Source organism: Trematosphaeria pertusa, assembly GCF_010094035.1.
Source record: "Trematosphaeria pertusa strain CBS 122368 unplaced genomic scaffold BU26scaffold_18, whole genome shotgun sequence".
Taxonomy (NCBI): Eukaryota; Fungi; Ascomycota; class Dothideomycetes; order Pleosporales; family Trematosphaeriaceae; genus Trematosphaeria; species Trematosphaeria pertusa.
In genome coordinates this window covers 4,054-27,114 of record NW_022987229.1, presented here as the reverse complement: position 1 = coordinate 27,114, position 23,061 = coordinate 4,054, and the positions used below count along the sequence as shown (strand labels likewise).

The window sequence follows — 23,061 nt, the reverse complement described above, 5'->3', positions numbered from 1 at the left end:
ATATATATAGACGTGGCAGTCCAGCCTCCCGAAGTCGGAGGAGCGCGGTGGAAGGCGGGGAGACGAGGAGTGCTTGCGAGCGGTGAAAACAAGCCGGTAGCCCTGGAGAGCTAATCGATAATGGCGGCGCTAGGCCCAGGCGGGGATAGTCCGACCCGCATTGTTTTGGTGTGCGACTCAGCTCCACACCACAAGTCTGTCCAGAACCCCCAATTGCCGTCTTTCGGCGCCTCGTTGTGCGGCATTCTGCGCATGTCTTACCTCGGAGCTGCAGTATGTCGCGCTCCACTTCGCAGTCTTCATCCGCGACCGGAACCATCGCGAGCGGTCTGTCACGGAGCTTGTCGGTCAAAACAAACAAGTCAACACAGGGCCCAAACCCGATACCGCCCTCAGATATCAAACTTTTTGTGACAAACCTGCGCCTGCTGGATCTGGACTTGCGGCCTGACTGGCCAGACATCACGGTGCAGACATTTTCCTCGAAAAATGCAGACCAGAAGCAGCGGATGAGCGGTGTGGAATGGTGCCTCTTCAGGCTGTTCGAGATATGGGATCCTGAAGAGACGGGCCAGGTACGATGAGCCCCGCGCCGTAAGACGACACAAAAGCCTGACCACTATCACAGAAGCTACAGCCCTTCTTCCCGCCCCTCGAACCCGTCCAATCGCGCAACCTCCGAAATGCCCTCTACCGCTCGCTCGACAAACTGAAGAAGGATGGTATACTGGGCCGGGAGTCTGTGCTCAGGAAGACCATGTTGGACGAATGCAAGGGCGACCGCTTCTTCGAGGTGCTGGCGCTCTTCTCGACCGTCGTGCTGAAGAAGGCTCTGGCCTCGCGACCAGCGAAAAAGAAGAGAACAGCCGTCGCCAGGAGGCTGGCTACCACGACTAACTTGCCGGGCGATGCTCAGGCGTCCTTGTTACCCCTCGCTATTGCACATAAAGCGGCACTTGTCAACATCCTAAAGAGGAAGGACGAAAAGAGGATAAGATTCGCTGATTTTGAACGTCTGTTGAATGCAAAGGCGGACGATATCAACCAACGGATAAGGAAATGCAGAGAAACCCCAAGGGCCCGGGAGCCAGCCATACCGCAGAAAGAGGCGGCTGCAATCAAAAAGCAGCTGAAGGACAACTGGATTGGCAACCAGAAATGGTTGGAAGTCATGCTTCACGGAGAAGATGTCCAGGCTGAGGATGCTTTCCTGAACAGCTCGTTCAACCGGGTCTGGAACATGGTTGAGCAAGGCCGCAAGCTAGAGGGTGCTGTGCCGGAGGTTGGGCTTCTGGAGAATCTACAAACGAGAGTTCAGGAACAGCAGGCCAGGCTGCAGAAGTGGCAGATGTTCCACGAGAAGCTGCGGAAAGAAGAGCCAATACCGTCTTTTTCGGCGGCAAAACCTGAAGCTCCCACGAGGGAGTTCAAGTTCGAAGACCATCTCAAGCTCCAGCCTCAAGCGAAGATCCCTGAGCACGAGCCCGTCAAACGACCGCCGTTGCGCGCAGAATACCGGGACATTATTTCTGAGATGGATGACGAGCTGGCGCGTGTAGCCACAGCAAAGCATATTTATCCTTCCGACGCTCAGGTGAGGCGACGTGGCTCGTCGTTGGCCGCTCCAACATCACCAACTCGTCGCAGGAAGTCACGGTCCGACTCTGTACCCAAGGTGCCGGCAAGCCCAGGAAGGCCCACCAAGCCAGCTCCGCCTTTACGAAAACAGTCCAAGGAAACCATACCGACTCGACCACCACGGCGCCATGAAGCTACTCCTGTCGACTCTGAGACGACCCTTGTCGGCCATCTATCGACTGTGCGTCCCGTACCGCAAGCTTCGCGGTCAGTCCTATCATTAGCAGTGGAGCATCAGGTACCGTTAGCAACAGAGGAGACTTCCGACGCTCTTCCAACCACTTCATCCCCACCGAGGCCTTTCCGCCTTGTGGAACCACTGTCGCCCTCTCCATCCCCCCCTCCACCATCCTCCTACTTCCCCTCCGAGCCACCCGTTCTCGAGCCACCCCAGATCAACACCGAAGACGCCCTCGCCGCCCAAATCATCTCCACTATCGGCGATGTCACGCCTTCACCGGTAAAGAAGCAACAACCGCGCCTCTCCCTCATGGAGCGCACCCGCCTGTCCATGGCACCCCGCAACAGCACCTTTCAATCCGTCCCCGAGTCGCCCTCCCTCCCCTCTCCACCGCTTCCTGAACCTCCAACCATCGAACCCCCACAACTCGACCGCCGCGCCTCCCTCCTCGAACGCACCCGCCTCAACATGGCCGCCATGAGCGCCAAACCGCGCGCCTCCCTCGCACCGAAAGACAAAAAAAATCGCAAGAGCAGCGCCCGCCAATCCATCTACCCTACCAACCAATTCGACACGCCGCGCACCCGTAGATCCATCCAGGCCATTGAGGAAGCGAAGAGCGGTGAGCATACGCCTAAGGAGGAGTTGTTTAGCGAGGAGGTCGAGTATGAGAGGGTGTTTAAGAGCCGCCCAAGGATTGCTACCAGCCCGGTTTGGGGGACGCCACAGAATGAGGGCATGACGGGGGCTGGAGAGGTCGAGGGTGAGCTTGATGAGGGTGTGACTGGTGTGGATTTGGGTGACGTCGATCAAGATGAAGATGAGGATGGGTTTACGCAGGCTTGGGAGAATAGTCCGCTGAGACGGGCAGGGAGAGGGAAAACATTTGGCTGAGGCCAAGGATGAGCATGGATTATGAGATATGAGGGGCGTTTGATAGCGTTTAGCGTGTGCGTGGTGTTTTATTACTAGTAAGCGTGCAAGCAAGAGGGGTATTCTTCGTTATTCGCGCCGTCGTAGTCATTGCCCTGTGTTGCCAGTCCCACCAGTGCAGCCCGCGAAGGCGTCGCTCTTTCCGTCCCAGGAACGCCAGACCGATGCAAGAATCGTTCACTTAATGAAAAGGAATCCCCTCGTCACATCTCATCTCATCTCATGCCACGCTCTTCCCCAGGTGTCCAAGCCCAGCCCAGCCCAGCTCAAGGGCTCGACGCAGCACACACCCTCCTCCACCGCCCGCTACTTCCCAACCCCTCGTCCACCCCATCCATAATCTCACTCACCCTCCTCCCATCCAATCTCTTCCCACCCACACTCCCAACACTCATCCTACTCGCCGCAAGGCTCTTCTTTCGCGCCCCGTGGTACGGACATATGCCCTTGCCGGAGCCCCTGTATTTGCTATTGAGGGGACAGAGCGGGCTAGTCGGCAGATGTTCCGGGACCAGCCACTCAAGCTTTGCACGGGCCTCTGCTTCGCGGGCCATGGAGTCTTTTCGTGCAGAAGAGAACGGCGGCTCTGTGTTTTTCTGCACGCGGAACCAATCCTGCGCAAAGTCTGGTACGGGCGGTGCGGCTGACGGCGGCGTGATCACAGTGAGATAGCCAGCAGCGGGAGCCGCGGGTTGTGTGCTCTTCGGGTCGTCGTGAGCGAGCGGGGTGACGCTGAGGCCCTGGGGCGATTCGTCAGAGTTGGAGGTCGGAGGGGAGATGTTGGTTTCCTGCGACATGAGCAGCGCGTCCGAGTCCCAGATACTACCTGGAGTCTGCGGCGGCTTGTGGGTGCGTACGCCCTGGATGTCGAAGAAGAAGTCTGCTAGCTTTCCTACGACTTCTCCGTTTGCGTCGAGGAGAGGGGGCGTGGGGACACGGTTTAGGCCGGGAGGGACGAAGGCGGGTGGGACGGGCATGTTGGCTATGGTGTCGAGGTTTGCGTCTGGACGGGCAGGGACGGACTGCTTGCGGCGCAAGGAGCACTTGTCAGTCTTTGAAGGGTTTGCGCCGCCGGTCGTGATGTGTTGGCCTGAGCGCTTGGGTTTGAGGAAGCGGGTAAAGATCAAGCGATTCGTCTCAGCAGAAGGAGAATCGGGGGAGTCGTTAGAGGCCCAAGAGCCGCTCCATCGCTTCCGGCTGGAACGTTTGCCAGTTCCTCTGGACCCTTCTTCCGTTTGTGCTATCTGAAGCGGCTCCCCAAGTTGGCGGTTTGCTGCAAAAGCACTCGCCACCGGAGTCGGAGGGAGAGAGTTGCCGCTCGTTCGCGTTTCACTTTTTCTGGTGAATCGTATGCGGCCGATCGAGCGACGCTTGGGGCTACGAGCGGGCGGTGTCTCTGAGTAAGATGATATAATGGGATCACTACCGGGAAGAAGCCCGTGTCCGCCTTGATTACCGCCTTCAGGAATCGTAGGTGAGGCGGTTGCTGGTCCAGATGTCTGCCAGGCCGGAGGATGGTCGTGTATCCACGGCGTCTTAGGACTCAGACGCCGCGGTGGAGCAACATGAGCGACGTTGCGAAGCCCAGACACTGGCGCTCGCCCTCTGGAGGGCAGATTAGGGAGGTCAAGTGGAAGAGTGAGCTTCATCGCCTCACCCTTGGCCAGTTTTCTGCGGTCCTTCACCGCACCTTTTGCCGGCAGAGATGGCTCCGGCGGAGGCGGCTTGTTTGCCGGAACATCGGCGGGCTGCTCAGCCTCTTCGGGCGAGGAGTCATCGGTCGGCGTTGGAGGGAGATCGAACTTCGTGCGACGCCCCGTTTTGCCCTTGCTGCCACCATCCCGACTTCTACGGCCCTCTGCGATCTCAAGCTCCTTCTCCGCAGGCAAGAATATGCGCATATCTGGCACGTGTTTCAGGACTCCCTTCGTGAGGCCGTTAAACGACGACCGTCTAGTATCCGTTCGGGGCACAGTTCCAGTAGAGGGAGACGCTGCGGGCAGCTGTATGGTAGAAGACCGAGACGGGACCGTGTCGGAACTAGTGATGCTTGACTCTCTGTCTCTGGCTGTATCTTCTTTAGACAGTTTGCGCACAATCTCTTCCAGTGGCGGCGGAGTAGATGGCGTAGGGAGAGGACGTGGGACCGGACTAGCATCCGGTTCTTCTCCGTGGCGCCTCTCCCAGCTAAAGCCGTCGCGTCGTTCTTCGGCTCGAGGCGTCGAGCCTCCGCCCCCAGGTGTTATACCGGCCGCCTGCACAGCGTCGGCATGCTCTTCGAGCGAAGTATAGTGCCTTGCGATGGCTGGCCGTGGGGCAGGGCTGCGGATGAACTCATCGTTGTTTGCATCCTGCTGGCTCGCGGGCTGAAGAGTGAGCTTAGGCCGCCGGTGGTCTATTTCGATCGAGTTGGTCTCAGAGGACGCCCCCGACATATGATGAGTTTCTTAGACGTTGGCGGCTGGGGATGCGGCGGACCTGCAATCGCTCGCTTCCGCTTGGGTGGCAACAGACAGGGACAACTGACGGGAGAAAGAATTGTTCATAGGACGGTATAAGAATGGCGCGGACCATAAAGGCGCGGCGGCGGTCAAGGAAACATGATTTGTTTGAAGAAGCAAGCAGGTGTTGTCCCCAAGGCGTGTGCGACGAGGTGCGCGGAGCCTATACGTGGATCGCCAGCCGAAAAGGGAAGGAGAGACGGCAGACAAGATCTTTCAAGCAGGAACGGGCCACTCACACGGCAGCGACGCAGGACCAGCTTCCAAACTAGAACATTAGGCCCGACATACAAAAGATACCCACCAACGCCGCGCAATGCCCGCCGTGCACCGTCCAGCCGAATCCGCAACCCGAGCCCTGTACACCCAACCCAGTCCCGCGCCGCGTGACATGTTATCCAACTCGTTACTTCATTTCAGCCGCAGTGGTCGCCTGAACAACACTGGTCCCGTCGACAAACCTCGTGCGGAATATCCTGTTCGCATTCTGGAACATGCCGTCCTTGAGGCTGACGACGATGAACTGCGAGCCCTTGAACCGCGTCTTGATGAGACGGCCAATGTTTTGTGTATGCGAAAGATCGAGCGCGGCGTCGACTTCGTCTAGAATGTACATCGGCGCTGGCTTGAACTGCAGCAGCGCCATAATGAGCGACAGTGCGATCAGTGACCTGAAGCCTGTTAGCCCTGAACGAGCATCCCGCCTTAAGCGATACGTACCGTTGGCCACCGCTCAACTCGGTCAAGGACTGTTTCCACACTTTGCCGAGCATGACCTTCACCTCAAGGCCATCGGAGATTGTCTTGCCCTCAGGCGGGTCCAGCTTGGCAAAGCTGCCGGGCAGAAGCTCGTTAAAGATCTGACCGAAATCGCCATTGACTTTGGTCCATGTCTTGTGCAGCGCTTCCTTCTTGTACTCGTCGAGCTTAACAATCGTTTCCTCAATCTTCCTCTTGTCCTTGATGACGATGGACATGTTCTTCTTCAGGCTGGCTTCCTTCTTTTCGACACTATCGATCATGGCCATGACTTTGGGGTTGATCTTGTTCTTCATGCCATGGAATCGCTCCTGCATGGTCTTACGCCTGGCCTTGCAGTCGGACATGTTCTGGCCCTTGAAGTCATACGGCGTGCCGGCCCGTCCGAAGAGCTCGCTCTCGTCCGCGATCCAGTCGTATTCCTTCTCAAGGGCCTGAAGGTTTCCGGACGCAGCGTCTCGTTCTTTGTGGAACCGTTCGATCTCATGGCCAAGCTTCTGCTGTTCTAAAGCCCCTTCGGTGATTGAGGAATTCTTCGATCGAATCGCATCCTCCAATGCGCGCAGTTCGTCGTCGAATCCAGTGAGTTTGGCTTGTTCATCCACGAGGTTGGCTTGAGCATCATCATGGGCATCCTTTGCGTTGATTAGCTGCGGGGAAGCGCAAAAAGGGTTCGTTGTTGACTCGCCTTGACTTGGGCCTGCTCAGCAATGAGAGCATCAATCTCTTCCTGTTGAGTCTTCAACGTTGTCTGCACGTCCTGCAACTGCTCCTGTGCCGCTGCAAGGTCACCGCCGCATTGCTCCGCTTCGACCATAGCCTCCCTCATCTCTGATTGAAGCGGTTTGATGGACGCATTGTTCTTGCTCAGCGCCTTCTTCAACTTGTCCAGCGACGACTGCAGCTCGGCGAGCTTGCTACCCTTATTGTTGTTGAACTCGTTCATGTCTCGCTCGATGCGCTTGATTTCCTTGGATGATTCATCTTGCCTTGCCTTCGCGCTCTTGACGTCCTCTTTGAGCTGGAGAACTGTTTGCTTCATTCCTTCGACCGCTTGAATGATCTGCAACACGGGTTAGTCTGATCAAACACAGCAACCGAACTACGCACCGACGAGGAAGAATTGCCGCTGATCTGCTCCTCCGTAAGTTTGATCTCGTGCGTTTTGAGATCGAGTTCTTGCTTCGTCTTACGTGCGGAATCAAGCTTCTTCTTTTCCTTCGCGATGGTAGCCTGAAGGGTCGCGAGCTGATTTTCCTGTGATTGGAGTTCCTTAGTGATCTCATTGAGCTTCTGAAGAGTGACCAAGACACCGCTTGATTGAGGCGCACTTCCACCGGACAAAGTACCCGCAGGATCGTACACGTCCCCCTCAAGAGTCACGCTCTTCATGCGAACGGCGGGATCAAAAGTCACACGCTTCGCGGTTGCGGCATCCTCGCATACAAGAGTCGAACCGAATACATACTCCATGGCAGCAGTGACTTCGTCGTCGTAGCCGATCAAAGAAAGCGCCAGATCGACCTTGCCAGGTGCAATCTTTTGTGCCGCGCCAATCTTTTCCGCCGAAGCCCTGAAAGCAGTGATCTTGTTGAGCGGAATAATAGTGACACGCTTCCTAAGCTTGCCATTCTGGAGCAGCTTTGTGCCGGTATCCGCTGAGTCAACAACGACGTTATAGAGACGGCCGCCGGCGCAGATCTCTAGAGCCGTACCTGCGCGCGTATGCTCCTTCTCGAGCGTGAAGAGCTGTGCAATCAAGCCTTTGACGCGCGACCGATCGAAATTCGGCGACGGGTCGCTGTAACTAAAGTCAATGTTGGCGACTTTCCTCCTCAAGCCGTCTGCTTGTTGCCTCAGCTCCCGGATCCGAGCCTGCAGATGGGATCCCTTTTGATACAGCTCCGACTCCTTTCCAGGCTCGAAACCCATCTTGGTGAGCTCCGCTTCAAGCTTCTTTGCCTGCACCTTGAGCGCCTCAAGCTCTTTCAGGAGACCGGAGTTCTGCTCCTTCGCTTTCTTCGCCTTCGGTTCGTCTTCCTTGATTTGCTTCTCGAGATGCGCAATTTTCAGCTTATTCTGCTCTTGTTCCGTCGCGGCAGCGCTTGCTCGATTCCTGGCATCCTGTAGCTGGCCCTGATAGCCACTCTCTTGGCCCTCTTTCGATGCTACACCAGTCTGAAGCGTCTGCAGCAGCTCCTCTTTCTTCTCGACTTCCTCGGTTTGCTTGGCGAGCTCATCGTGGGCAGTCCGATATTTTTGTTGCAGCTTCTCGTATGCCTTCGTCTTCTCCTGCAGTTGTTTCTCCATCTCTTTAACGCTCTTCTCAATGCTCTTCTTGCGCTCCGTCTCCTCAGCCATGCTTGTCTTCTTTAGGTCGAGGACGGTAGTCAACCGCACAATCTCGTGAGAATGTGTCTTGACTTCCTCTTCCAGCGCCTGAAACTTGCCGCCCTTTCGGAGCTCTTTCTCCCGCGAAGCCTTCACCTTTTTGATATCTTCCTGCAGATACTCGATTTCTTTCTTCATGCGTACCGCAGACTCCTCTAGGTCTTTGGCGCGCTGCTTCTTGGCGTCGAGGTCGTCTGCCGACTGTTGCAGCTTCTCCTTGTAGCGTAGGTAGTCATGCGCTACCACGAGACGTGTAAGGCGTTCGAGGTCGCTCTGTGTCTGCTGGAACTCCAAAAATGCGCGCTTCTCCTGTCGCAGCTTCTCCAGTTTCGGATCGATCTCGTCCCGGAGGAGCTCGGTGATCTCCTGGACCTTCATTTCCTTCTTTGCCATGGTCTTGAATGCCTTATCCCGCCTATCCTCAAACATGCGAGTTCCGGCAGCCTCTTCGAGCATGGATAGAATTTCCACGGCCTTCATGTTCAAAACCTTCGTTATCCGACCCTGCATAATGAGGAAATTTGGATTGTTGATATTGAGCTGTACGGACTGGAAAAGATTCTGAATCGTCTGTTGTTGCGCGCGATGGCCATTGATGAGGTACTTGCTCGCTCCGCCCAGCACGATCTGCCTTGTTACCGATACCTGGGCGTGCTCCTCGAAGCCCACGGGGCTGTTCGACTTGTCACGGTTGTCGAATACGATCGTTACGCTCGCTTTCGTCACACCAGCTTGACCGCGCTTGTATATGAGGTCCTGCAGCATGCGTTAGGGCTTGCGCTTTTCACCCTCCGACTTCATACGCACCTGGAGGTTCTGAGCCCGGACAGTGCTCATATTCGTTATACCGAGAACAAAACATATTGCGTCCAGAATATTCGACTTCCCAGACCCATTCAAACCGGTAATTGAGTTGAAGCTGTCGTCCCTGCATATTATGAGTGGCTGTTGTCTGCGCGTTCAAGGTAAACAAACCAGCCTGAGATGACGGTGCGGATGGCGTACGATTTGAAGCCCTAGACACATGTTAGATGCGGTCGCGTGCCTTCCAGCATCAGACTTACATCTATGACTAGTTCTATAATCCTCATGGCGGCGGCATGTGCTGGTGTTGTTAGGTGGGTGTGTTTGTTTTGGCCTCGCGCCGAATAAGCGGGAGCGTCTCATTCGGCGATAATTCGGTGCTCGCGAGTTCACGTGAAATCTGATTACATAATCTCGCTTAGTCGTCCGCACATCTCGAATTACGCTGCGGCGCCGACTTTGGACATACCAACCGCACACAACGCACGCCCGCCGAAGCCCTACGCGATTCCTTTCACAAAGTCAGAACCATGTCTCACGAATCGGTCTGGTACTCCCGCCCGCGAAGCTACGGCAAGGGCAGCCGCTCGTGGTATGTCCATATCGCGCTGAAGTCCACAGGGCCTATACTGACTTCAAAAGCCGAGTCTGCACTCACAGGGCCGGTCTCATTCGGAAATATGGCCTTAACATCTGCCGTCAATGCTTCCGGGAGAAGAGCACTGACATCGGTTTTGTAAAAGTGTGTTTCGATTCTGAAAGTTTGACGCGGGAGGCGCTAATTCAGCCATCAGCACCGATGAGTTTGCGGACGAACGAAGCGAGAGACTTGAATCTAGTCCACCGACGAGAACGCATGCGAATGTGGCTGGAGGATCTATAATGAACGGCTGGCATGGAATTGAGGCGAACGATGCATTGGTGTAGACGTTTAAGGTGTTTAAAAGGACTGCGATACACTAGGTGTAACACCGCACGCCTACGGCCTTTTTCAATCTTCTCCAATTCTTTGCGCACACGTTGCGCGTCCTCGTCAGCCTTAATTGCGATGCCACCAGGCCGGGACTACCCACGCGCTCAATACGAGCTTGTTCCCGTTTGCTCTTACACGCCAAAAGAAATGTCGCAAATAATACTCGCGGTTACGTGGAGCTTTCCAAGTTGTATTTTGTGGTTCACGAAAGGGTACTCCTTAACAGTATGTGTTGGGAATGCGACGGATCCTTGCGAGCGCACATCGATTGACGACTTTCTCTCACCAGTCACGAACGTAGCATCTACCTCGTACACTGTTTCGTCATTACGCCATAGGGATGGAGATGACGCTCAGCGCACGGATGCTCGAGGATCATGTTCACATTTCCAGCCTTTTGGGAAAGTCTTAAGCGCTCTCAGCAACCCTGGGCGATCTTATTTCCCCCTAGCCCCAGCACAGGCTACACCAATAATGAGATGGGGAGTGGCCCTCTAATCGTGCAACCTTCGCAGGATCCAACCATTCTGCGGGGTATCGTCTCAGTTCCCACGGCGCCGACATATTGATTGCTTGTTATCCTTGTCGCACACTCCCCACAGTGCGACCAGGACAAGGGAGCCCAACTTGAAAAGCTTAGAGTGCGAAAACCTGAGCTAGACGTCGCTCCTAGTCGCTATAAACTGATTCTGGGACTATCCCCCGATTTCCTTTCTTTATCGCACTGTCGAAAGACTTATTTTCCTTGGAATTCATTCACAAGCATCTCAAGCTTTCAACCAAGCGTCGCCATCCAAGGCTTGTCGCACAAGCCGGGTGCTTGAGCGATCCAACATGGCAGGGTGTCCTCGCGACTTACCGAACAGGCAGTTGCCAATTACCCCGTCTTCCAATGGCAGCACTATCTCTATATTAGTCCGTGCCATACTTTGCGCGATCGCAAGGGTCTATGTCGCACTCAGATAACGACAAACCCTTATAACGGCGACTGTGCGGTCTTTCCTTTGGCCCAGTACTACGAGCGTACGCTTGCGAGACCGCAACACCAGCGCCTGACCAGAGTCTTGCTTTCGCGACGGCGCCGTCGGATTCGTAAAATGGCGTCCTTCATCAACCGATTCAAACGAAAGTTGCGGGGGGAGAGTACGACCCCTCAGCGCGCAGACACGTTTGCGACCGAATCTAGCGCCTTCCCAGACGGAAAAGACACGGAAAAGCACGATGTCCCACTGCCCGGTCCTGAGAAGACGGACCACGAGATCACAGCATCTGGGACTTCTCCGACAATTGATGAAGAAGGCAACGTTACCGACCTTCCAGACGACGTCCGGGAATTGCCCAAGATCGTGCGAAACATCGTTAGTCTCGAAGATGATCCAAACGCGCCTACTCTAACCTTTCGATACTTTCTCCTATGCTTCATCTTTGTACCGCCAGGTGCAATTCTTTATACGATGGGAGTTTACCGGACGACAGCCGCTGTCTATCCTGTTCTCTTTGTTCAGATTGGTAAGCAATTACCTAACCGGTTTTACAGTAGTGCTAAGAAGATCACAGCTTCTCATTACATGGGACATTGGCTCGCTGATGTCCTCCCAAAGAAAATTATTCGCATTCCGTTCACCAAATTCAGCTTCAATCTGAACCCAGGCCCATGGCACGTGAAAGGTATGATAATCCCTTTCCGAAGTGCTATCACGGTGTAACCAAATTAAAGAAAATGTGCTCGTCACCGTCACTGCGGCTTCTGGAGCGACTGGAAATGCCGCCTGGTCAGTCATTTCCCTAGCCCAACTATACTACGACACCTACATCCCAGCAGCGGCATCAGTATTCTTCATGTGGGCCATCGTGTACATCGGATACGCTATGGCGGCTCTGGCCCGCCAATTTCTCCTCTATGACCCCATCTATACCTGGCCATACTCCTTGATGCAGACTGCCGTCTTCGAGACCCTGAGCAAGTCCGCCCGCGACTCCTGGGTTGCAAAGAAGCAGAAGATTGTTTTCTTCGGAGCACTGGCGTTCATAGTATGCTGGCAATTTTTACCAGAATACGTGTTTCCGTTCCTGAGCTCATTATCCTTCCTCTGCTGGGTCGCGCCTCATAATTCCGTGGCGAACTTCGTTGGAGCTGGCATCGGAGGCATGGGCATGCTCAATTTGTCACTGGATTGGGCCAATATCTCGAATCAGGCTTTCAACAGTCCGATGGTGGTCCCGTTCTGGACAACGGTGGTCCTTACGGTCGCGTACATTTTCAGCTGCTGGATTTTGCTTCCGGCTGCGAAATGGGGTGGGCTTGGAGAATGGAATCATCAACTTATGTCCAACCGCATCTTCCTAGGTGAGTTCCCTCGCTATGAATACCGAACATTCGCTAATTGTATTGTCACCTTAATAGAGAATGGGACGAAATACCCTGCGGCTGCTCTAATTACGCCTGATCTCACGTTCAACGAGACAGCCTATCAGGAACTCGGGCCCGTGTACATGGGAACCCAAGCAATATGGGCCTTGTTCTTCGATTACTCGTCGTACATCAGTGCTCTCACCTGGATGGCGCTCTTCGGATACCCAAAGATCCGCGAGACATATCAGAAACTGCGCAAGCGGGCCAAAGACAAAGGAAAAGACACTATTAACGAATTCTACACCGATCGGTTGAACGTGCTCATGCGTTCGTACAAGGAGGTTCCCCTGTGGTGGTACGTGGTGCTATTCATCGCATCCTTCGTCACAATCATTGTCATCCTCGCCAAAGGCTATTTCTTCATCCCTATCTGGACCTTCATCATCGCCATCTTCAGCTCCGGGCTGATGATATTACCCTTCGGCTGGCTCTACTCCTTCTCTAGCTTCCAAGTCGCCATTGGCTCCTTCAATGAGCTCCTCTACGGCTTCATGGTCCACGCAACTTCGGGGCACAAGCACCCTGCCGGCGCCAACGCGTACGGCTGCATCGCAGGCGACATCTGGTATCGCGCACAGTATATGCTTCAGGACCAGAAGATTGGCCACTACATGCACGTCCCACCGCGCGCTATCTTCTTCAGCCAGATCTTCGGCGAGCTGATTGGCGTCCCTATTAACTACGGCGTCATCCAGTGGGTGCTCCGCGCAAAGAAAGACTATCTCCTGGGCGATAAGGAGGATCCGCTGCACCAATGGACAGGCCAACAGCTCGCGAGTTATAATACGATGGGCGTGCAATATGTGCTTATTGGGCCAAAGCGGCTGTTTGCGCAGCATATGTATAAGCCGCTGCCGTGGGCGTTTTTGTATGGCGCTGCGGCGCCGTTGGTGTTGTATGCGCTGCATCGGGCGTTTCCTAGGTCGAAGTTGAAGTTTCACCTCTGTAAGTCACCGTATATCTCCCGCCCCATATCACTCCTGCACCTTCTCTCCTTCCCATCGCACCTCGCTAACCTCACTATCAAGGGAATATTACCATCTTCGGTTCCGGAGTCTCCGCCTTCTATGGCAACCTTTCCACAGGCTACATTTCGCGCTTTATTGTCGGCTACATCTGCATGCGGTGGTTCTTCCGGCACCGCTTCGAAACGTGGAGGCGGTATAATTATCTCGTTGCGGCGGCACTTGATGCTGGGTTCAATATCGCGATGTTGTTGATGTTCATTTTCCTTAGTAGTGGAAAGGTGGTTACGATGCCGAATTGGTGGGGGAATAATGAGGAGAGTGTAGAGCGGTGCTTTGCGCTCGAGGACTAGTGGAAATCTGGCACAAGCAACCTTGGCGCCTCAGAGGGATCTAATGGTGAGTTTAAGAGATAAAAGGCCCACTGCAAAGCCGTTTGGTCTAGAACCGGTTTGACAAGATTGCGGGTCCACGTACAACACCTTACACTCGGAAACCTAGTACTATCTTGTACCGATGCATTGGCCCCGATCTCGCAACACTAAATTTCAGCCCCTCCTGTTACGATCGCAGGATCGGACAAACTGGGCGCTGCTCCGAAGGGGGACCAAGAGGGCGAGACTACGGAGCAGGGAAAGTCACGTGACAGGATCAGGATCCCGGTCACGGGAACAGGATTAGAATCCTAGTTACAGGAATAGAATTATAATTCTAGAGATTCTAGAGAAATCTATAAGATTACGCTAAAAGATATATATATATATAATACTAAGAAGCTTACTTCTTATAATATACTTTATTATTAAACTCTCTATATTATTAAACTCTCTACGATTTCTTAGTAAGAAAAAGTAATAAAAATTAACTTGTTTTTCTTAAATAACTAAGCGAAATCTTAATATTTTTCTATAAAAATTTATATATATATTTTTTATAGTATTTTATACTATATAATAAAGTTATACTAAGATATATTACGTAATTAAAAAGCTATACGTATTTAACTAACTTTTAAGAAAAATCTAGTTTACTTCTAGTTAATATACTTTATTATTAAACTCTCTATATTATTAAACTCTCTAAAAATACTAAGTCTCTACTAAAAAGCTACTATCTTATTTAGATTTCTCTAACTCTAAGCTACTTAAGATAAATCTAGATAAGCTATCTAACTTATTTATATTATCTTTAACTATCTAGTACGTTTACGTATTATACTCTAGCTTACTATAGCGTCTATAGCGTTGCTAAGCTAGCTAGCTATTACGTACTACTATCTCTTTATACTACTTCTTACTCTTATTCTAATCTATAGCCTTTCTTTAAGTAACTAGCTATAAGCTAGCTTTAATTATAAGAGTATTCTCTTTTTAAATTTACTTTCTTTTACGTAAATTATACTTCTTTTTCTATACGTTAGCTACTTAAAGCTAGGTGACTTTAGACTCTATTAGTACTAGCTAATATGCTATTAGCTTATTACCTTTCTTAAGCTAATTAAGTAACTTAATAATATAAGTTAGTAATAAATTAAGATACTATATAATCTTTAATTAAATTAAAGTTAATTAGAACCTTACTTTAATAAGATTACTAGGTATTTTATACTTCTAGATAGTAGTATTTTTAGTAGAGAGTATTAGTATACGTAATTAAACTTTAAGCTTTAATACTACTAAATCTAGATTAAATAAAACTAAGCTAGCGCTTCTAAACTCTACTCTAATATTATTATTTATAATTAACGCGTAAAAAGCTATATAAAATATAAGTAAAAACTTAATTTTTATAGTATAGTTAATATAGCTATATATTAGATTCTTAACTTAGCGTCTATATACTATCTTTAATAGTAAGAAGTAGCTAATATTAAGTAGCTATAGAAAGTATAATAAATATACTAGTATATAGAAAGCTATAATTTTATTCTTCTTATAGTACTACTAGAATTTAACTAAGCTATAGCTTTTATAGCTATCTAAAATTAGTAGATAATATATACCTATAATATAACTCTTAGTATACGCGTTAAAGTACTTTAGCTATATAATACTAACTTTATTTATTATAATAGTCTAGTTTAGAGATTTACCTTAGGTTACGTAATCTTATTACGTAACCTAGCCTAGTGTCTTAGCGCTTAGCACCTCTATATATAGAGTCTCTTAGAGTATTCTTCTACTTCTTACCTTTAGATAGCTAAATTTAACCTAACCTATTCTACTTATCGCTCTTATTCTTATAGCTTATAGAGACTATATTACTCGTAATTAACTTACCTAGCTAGGTATTCTAGAGCGCACGTATAGTAGTAGAGACTATAGAGCTAGCTCTTATATTATCTAAAGGTTAATACCTTTTTAGCTAGAGATAGTAGTATAATATTAAGCTAAACTAAGTAGTCTTATAAGAAGCGTTTACTAATAGCTATACTAAGAATTAGAGCTATAAAAGCCTAGTTACTTACTCTAAGAATCTATTAACGTATTAATTAATTACTTCTCTCTAGTACTATATAAGACTACTAGTAGATCTAGTAGGTAGTAGAAAAGATACTACTAGTAGTAACCTAAAAAGAGCTATAAAAGCTCTATGTATAGAAGAACTTCTATAGAACTTCTACGTATAGAAACCTCTCTCTTATTTTAAAAATTAATAATTCTCTACTCTACTAGTAGAGCTAATAATTAGCTGCTACGCTAATAGTATATACTTTTACTTCTTAAATAAGAAGCTATACCTAAGCTAAACTACCTAAATACTATAGGTAAACTCTTATAAAGTAACTTAGGTAGTAAGACTCTAGTTATATAGTACCTCTTTACCTCTATAATTCTTAAATTCTAGATAGAGAACCTACTAGCTAGTTACTTAAACTAATATTATTATTACAAATTGCCCGTTTAATAATATAATATAATAACTAATAAGAATTAGAATATTAACTTTATAATAGTCTAACTTAGCTCTAACTTAGTACTTTAGCCTAACTTAGCTTCGCCTAAGTTATATAACTCTGCCTAGCGCCTTAGTATAGGCACTCTATATATATAGAGAGCTCTTAGAGTATTCTTCTACTTCTTACCTTTAGATAGCTAAATTTAACCTAACCTACTCTACTAGCACCTCTTATTCTTATAGCTTATAGAGATAGTACTGCCTATAGCTAACTTACCTAGCTAGGTGTTTAGAGACGCTTATAGTAGTAGAGACTACAGACCTAGCCCTTATATTATCTAAAGGTTAATACCTCTTTAGCTAGAGACGGCGGCATAATATCTAGCTAAACTAAGTAGCCTTATTAAGAAGCGTTTACTAATAGCTAATACTAAGAATTAGAGCTATAAGAGCCTAGTCGCTTACCTAGAGAATTATAGCTACGAGAGCTCTAATTACTTATCTCTTTAGCGCTATATAAGACTACTAGCAAATCTAGTTAGTAGTAGAAAGATACTAGTACTAAGCTAAAGAGAGCTATTAAGAGCTCTATATACAAGAGGACTTCTATAGAACTTCTACGTACGAAAACTCTTCTCTTCTTTCCCCCCTTTACGAATTATAAAAAATTAATAATTCTCTACTCTGCTAGCAGAGCTAACAACCTCTCTGCCCTGCTAGTAGATCTAATAACCTGCTGCTTCGCTAGTAGCTAAATACCTCCTCTCTTCGCTTCTTTCTTAATTAAAAAGCTAAACAAATCTAAACACTATAGAAGAACTCTCGCGAAGCTAATTTAAAGGTAGAACCTTAGCTCTATAATACCTCTTTATCCTAATAGTTCTTAAATCTAGAGTAGCGAACCTGCTAGTAGAATATACTAATTAATATTTCTATTATAAAAACTCTATTTAGTAACATAACGTAATAACTAATAAGAATTAGAATAATAACTTTAACTAGAAGCTTGTAAGGCTCTACTAGAGCTTAGTAATACTAGAGCTATTATTAGCCTTAGGTTTATATACTCTCTCTACCTCTACTATAGAGCTTTAGAAGCTCTTTCTAGAAATACTAGCTAAAATTATTAATAAAATAGTTAGCTAATTATATATATAACAAGTATATAAATAATAAATCTATATATATTACTAGATTACCGCTAACGCTCTTGCTAAGAGAGATAATATATATATAAGAAATTAGATATAGACTACTACTCTAGCTAAAAAAGACGCTAAAATCTAGTAACTATAAGCGTAATTAACCTACTCTAGAGACTAGTCTACTACGCTAGTTCTACGCGCGACGCGTTTCTCTATAATACTAATTATACACAATTTAAGTGCGTTACTACTAGAGAATTTAATTCTAGGTTCTTATCTCTCTATATACTAGCTAGCTACGCCTCTAGCGTTATAAGCGTAGAAGAGCTAATTAATACGCTCTACTAAGTTTCTAGATTTACTCTTATTATTAGATAGTAAGAGCGTTACCTTTAAGTAGTAGAGAAATAGCTTATATAATAAACTTAAAGTAAACTAGAATTAGTATACTAGAGATACGCTAGAGAATACTAAGAAAACTGTTATTACCTATATCTATACGTAAACTAAAGAAGACGCGTACTAGACTCTATTAGTAATACTATAAATAATTAAGAATAGTAGCGTAGTAGTTTTCTATAATTATATTCTTAATTAGCTTGAGAGAAGCTATAGAGATTTATATAAGAGGCTAAACGCTTACTATAATTTCTAAAAGCTTTATTACTAAAGCGCTACTAATTTTGCCTACTTCTAGAATAATTTCTTCTACCTTGTATAGAAGCGTTAGCTTCTAGTAGATTAATAGGTAGAGAAATTTTATAAGAAGCTACTAGAGACTATGTGTATGTAGTTAGGTATATACTAATGTTAATATATTAATAACTATAATTACTATATAGACTTTACTTAAGATTTTACTTAAGAGCTTACTCTAGAAGAAGTACGCGTTACTACTAGAAAGGCTAAAAAGCGTAACGTAATTACGTTAATACTATAACGCGCGCCTCTAGCTCTTCTAGGTTTTTTAGCACCTAATAAAGCTCTAGTAATCTAGAAGCTAGTTACCTATTTTTAATACTACTAACCTAGCTACCTAAGCTGTGATTACTCTAGAGCTTTTACCGCGTAGAAAGCTATTAAGAACGTTAATCTAGAGAAGAAGCCTATAGAGCCTATAGAGCTATAAGCACCTAAGAATAATACGTTAGAATATAAATCTAACAATTTAGAAAAAGTCTAGCTCTAGAAGAAGTCTTCTCTCTAGAGCTATCTACTAGAGTAATAAACTTATGTAAAAAGCTATTTAGTAGTTCTACGTTTACTCTACTCTACTAAATATCTATAAATAGTCTTATAATTAAGCTTAGAGGTTTAATTAACACTAGAGTAGGTAGCTACGTTCTAGTATACCTAAAGTATCTTTAGACTCTTAGAAAAAACCTCTACGTTAAGCTAGCGCGTATAGAACCTATTCCTCTTACTAGATATAATAGACGACCTAACAGCTAGGTAGATAAATACTTTAAAGCTAATTTAGTACTAGAAAGCTACTAAATACGTACCTACTTTATATATTATAATACTAGCTACTATAATACAATAATTAGTTATAAGCTACTTAAAAAAGTTAATATTTAGGTTAACTATAAGTAGCGCGTACTAATATAGCTAGATACTAATTAATTAATTAATTATAAACGTAACGTATTTGTTTCTACATAATCCCCTTAATCTACTACTAAAGCTTAAGTAGCTTACTAAGCTAATACTAATTATTATAACGCCTTAATATTAGTAGTAGAAAAGCTAAGAGTAATATAATATAGAAAGAAAGAATTATAACGCTAGAAGCTTTAGAAAAACCTACGCAAGATAGATTAGTAGCTTAAGAATTTTAACTCGCCTGCTAGGTTGCCCTGCACGCTAAAAAAGCTACCTGTTTTATAAGAAATATACTTAAAGGCTAGACTTAACGTTAATATAATTAGTATAGTAGCCTTTATAATTAACACGCGTTAAAAAGATACTATAATTAGACACCTTAGTGTCTATAAGGTTAATTAGCTTATTGCTAATAGAAAGAAAACTCTAGTTACTAATCTAGAGAAGAAACTCCGCTAACTAGTTACTAAAAAGCTTCTATCTCTAGAATATACTAGCGTAACTATAGCCTATTTCTTAAAAAAGAATTCTAATACTCTACTACTATATAGAGAGAGTGTAGATTATAATATTAAGCTTATAGTAGAAAATACCTTAATAAATAGTTCTCTTTATAGTATATTACTAGAGCACCTATAGTTAGTATAAGATTACCTAGAGAACTACCTTTATTGTAGCTTTATTATTTATAGTAACACGTCGTACACGTTACTAGTCCTGTTTACTAAAAAGCTAGATAGAGAATAGAGGTTCTACGTTAACTATTAAAAGCTTAATACTATTACAAAAAAAGACGCCTATTCTATCTTTCTTATCTAGAAAACGCTTACACGCCTATTACGCGCTAAGGTCTTTACTAAGTTAGACGTAAGGTAAGCTTTCTACTAGATCTAGCTTAATAAGTTAGTAGAGAACCTAACGTCTTTCTACACGTAGTATAGTAACTATAAGTATTAAGTTCTACTCTTTAGTCTCTATAATAGCTTTGCTATTTTTTAGTAATATATTAACAAGGTATTATATAGCTTGCTAGATAATTTCTATATAGTATATATTAATAATATTCTTATTTATTTAGAGAATCTACTTAAGTATAAAGTCTATGTCGCCTAAGTACTTAACTAATTATATAGAGCTAGGTTGTAAGTAGATATTAAGAAATCTAAATTTACTATTAAAAGTACTAAGTTTCTAGAATTAATTATAAGCACTAATAGAATCTAGAAGAACTCTAAGAAGGTTACTACTATCTAGAATTAGCCTATACCTATAACTCTTAAGAGCCTTTAATTATTTCTAGGTTTCTATAATTTCTACTAAGCCTTCTTAAAGAATTACGGCTAGATTATCTACTCTCTTACTAAGCTACTAAAATAGAGAGTATAGTATACCTTTAGAGAAATTAAGCTTACAGTATTTTAGTAGGTTAAGAATCTTATACTATTTAATACTATGCTAGCTTATTACTCTCTCTATTACTATATAAGAGTAGAAATAAACGTATTAGATAGTATAGTTACTAGAGTTCTTTTATAACTTTAAGAAGATAGTATCTAGAGACTAGTAGCTTTCTTTAGTAAGATAATAAATACTACCTAGATAAACTATAGTATTTATAATAAAGAAATACTAGTAGTTATTCTTAGCGTATAGAAGTAGAGAAGCTAGTTAATTAGCTTATAAGATCTAGAACCTTTTATAGTATTAACTAACTACTAAGCCTTAGAGTACTTTACTACTAAGTAGAAACTTACTACTAGGTAGGTCTACTAGGCGAATAATATTACTAACTATAACCTTAAGCTTACCTATTAACTAGGTTTAGCTAATATAGTAGCAGACGCGTTATTATAAAAGTAAGAAAAGCTTAAGACCTAAAAGAAGAAGAATCGCGCCGCCTATATAAGAGCTTTTCTAAGTAAGAAGTAAATTAGCCTTTTAGCTATTAAGTAATTATTAGGTAAGTTATTAGTTCTAGCTAACTAGAGATTAGCTAGTAGTACTATAAAAATTACTACTACTAATACGTTTATAGAAGTACTCTCTACTAAGAATCTATATACTATAATTAATTAGGTTATTATAGCTAACTAATTAGATAACTCTTTATAGCTAGCTTAAGAAAAAGCTACTATATTAGACTCTACCTAGAAAATAGAAGATAACTTATTAACCTATTAGAATTAATTAATAGTCTCTACTATTTACTATCTATAAATATATCTAATACGCGCTATATATACTACTTAGGTAATTACCTACCTAGAATAAAGAAAAACTATCTAGTTACTATAAGATTAATATTACTAGCTAGGTATATAAGAAGATATTAATACGTACGTAGTAGTATATAAGGCTTACTACTAGAGCTATACTCTATAGAATAAGACGCTAGGTCTTCTAAAGCCTCTACCTATCTCTAAGAGAGCTTAGCAGAACGTCTCTATAGATTTTAAGAGCTTTCTCTCTAATAGAAAAGAATTTAACTACGTATACATTATTATAGATTAGCTAAGTAAGTAAAGCTTCTCTCTACTCTACTATAAGAAAATTATAGCTTAACGTATAGTAGAGCTATATTACTAATATATCTAGCGTATATATAGTTCTTCTAGGTCTATTATATTAAATTACAGCTTATAGTTTACCTCTATCTTTATAGATAAGCTCTATTAGCTTATAGAAATTAAGTAGAAGCTCTCTACTACGTACTACCTATAAACTAATAGAAATATAAAGATTATTAATTAATATCTTAATTAGTATCTACGTTTATTTGTTAACTACTACTAGAATAATTAGTTAGACCTTCTACTCTATATAAACTAGGTATAAGCTATATTACTATATAAAACTATAGAACTAATAGCGTACAAAATTAAATTTAGATATTAGCTAGTATACTACTAGAATTAGAAGAAGCGTATAATAAAAGCCTCTACTCTACGTAAGTGTCTCTTGCGCTAAAAAGCTTAGAATTTTACTAAGAAGTAATATAACGCCGTAAAAAAAGCTACTAAAATTGTATAAAGTAATATCGCGAAAGCGTAAGCTAGGCAGGCGCTTTAAGTAAATAAAAAGCGCTAAGAACCTAATTTTATAGTAGGCGACCTTATCTATATTAAACCTTATAGCTTTTTAACAAATTAATCTAGTATAAAGCTTAATTAATAGATATATAGCTCTTACCTAATTATTACTATAAAGAGTTACTTCTTTTAGCTCTAGCTACCTACGTATATACGTATATATAACGTCTTTTACGCTAATTAGCTATAGAAAGCCTTAGAGCTATTACTAGAGTAGGTAAAGCCTAAGTAGCTACCTATTAAAGTTAATAGTAATCTAGAATAGCCTATACATAAAATTCTAGATAGCTATCTTTATTAAAATTACCTTTAATACCGCGCTGCATAGGTTACTTATAATTCTAACTCTACCTAGTATAACGCTATAGGTTTTATTAACACTCTCTATAAGGTAAGAGACTTTTATATAGTATATCTAGATAAGCTAGAGCCGCTATTACAATTAGATACTTAAATTAAGGCGTATAAAAAAGAGAAGACTCTAGAGAAGATAGTAGAGGATTTAAAACCTATAAGAGTAGAAAAGAATAAGAGAGTAATACGTAAGCGTCGCTAAGAAAGAAAAGCCTTAGAGCTTAAGAATAAGCTCTCTCTATAAGAGAGGGTAATATAATAGTCTAACTTAGCTCTAACTTAGTACTTTAGCCTAACTCGGCTCTACCTAAGTTATATAACTCTACCTAGCGCCTTAGTATAGGTACTCTATATATATAGAGAGCTCTTAGAGTATTCTTCTACTTCTTACCTTTAGATAGCTAAATTTAAC

At 44.6% G+C, this 23,061-nt stretch overlaps 4 protein-coding genes across 4 annotated transcripts; 3 read left to right on the top strand and 1 right to left on the bottom strand.

Annotated features, from left to right (window-relative positions):
• Positions 1-202: 202 nt before the first annotated feature.
• BU26DRAFT_543584 (uncharacterized protein) lies at positions 203-2,811 on the top strand. Its single transcript, XM_033831702.1, has 2 exons — positions 203-575; positions 629-2,811. The coding sequence occupies exons 1-2, from the start codon at positions 276-278 to the stop codon at positions 2,711-2,713; spliced, it is 2,385 nt and encodes a 794-aa protein (XP_033677833.1). The 5' UTR covers positions 203-275; the 3' UTR covers positions 2,714-2,811.
• An 88-nt stretch (positions 2,812-2,899) lies between these two features.
• On the bottom strand, positions 2,900-3,768 carry BU26DRAFT_523832 (uncharacterized protein). The gene has a single exon (XM_033830146.1). It carries the CDS (start codon positions 3,727-3,729, stop codon positions 3,019-3,021), a length of 711 nt encoding a protein of 236 aa, XP_033677832.1. The 5' UTR covers positions 3,730-3,768; the 3' UTR covers positions 2,900-3,018.
• Positions 3,769-9,737: 5,969 nt separating this feature from the next.
• Positions 9,738-10,090, top strand: BU26DRAFT_437497 (uncharacterized protein; the record flags this gene model as incomplete). The annotated part of the gene is made up of 2 exons (XM_033824237.1): positions 9,738-9,799; positions 9,850-10,090. The coding sequence occupies 2 exons, from the start codon at positions 9,738-9,740 to the stop codon at positions 10,088-10,090; spliced, it is 303 nt and encodes a 100-aa protein (XP_033677831.1).
• A 1,081-nt stretch (positions 10,091-11,171) lies between these two features.
• Positions 11,172-14,180, top strand: BU26DRAFT_466234 (putative OPT oligopeptide transporter). The gene is made up of 5 exons (XM_033825223.1): positions 11,172-11,689; positions 11,738-11,848; positions 11,898-12,527; positions 12,585-13,538; positions 13,622-14,180. Exons 1-5 carry the CDS (start codon positions 11,278-11,280, stop codon positions 13,909-13,911), a joined length of 2,397 nt encoding a protein of 798 aa, XP_033677830.1. The 5' UTR covers positions 11,172-11,277; the 3' UTR covers positions 13,912-14,180.
• The last annotated feature ends 8,881 nt before the right edge of the window (positions 14,181-23,061 follow it).

Coding starts and splice junctions, on each gene's coding strand:
- BU26DRAFT_543584 (XM_033831702.1), top strand. CDS start 276: ATGTCGCGCTCCACTTCGCAGTCTTCATCCGCGACCGGAACCATCGCG. Junction 576..628: donor ATCCTGAAGAGACGGGCCAG/GTACGATGAGCC, acceptor CCACTATCACAG/AAGCTACAGCCCTTCTTCCC.
- BU26DRAFT_523832 (XM_033830146.1), bottom strand. CDS start 3,729: ATGCCCGTCCCACCCGCCTTCGTCCCTCCCGGCCTAAACCGTGTCCCC.
- BU26DRAFT_466234 (XM_033825223.1), top strand. CDS start 11,278: ATGGCGTCCTTCATCAACCGATTCAAACGAAAGTTGCGGGGGGAGAGT. Junction 11,690..11,737: donor TGTTCTCTTTGTTCAGATTG/GTAAGCAATTAC, acceptor AGAAGATCACAG/CTTCTCATTACATGGGACAT. Junction 13,539..13,621: donor GAAGTTGAAGTTTCACCTCT/GTAAGTCACCGT, acceptor CTCACTATCAAG/GGAATATTACCATCTTCGGT.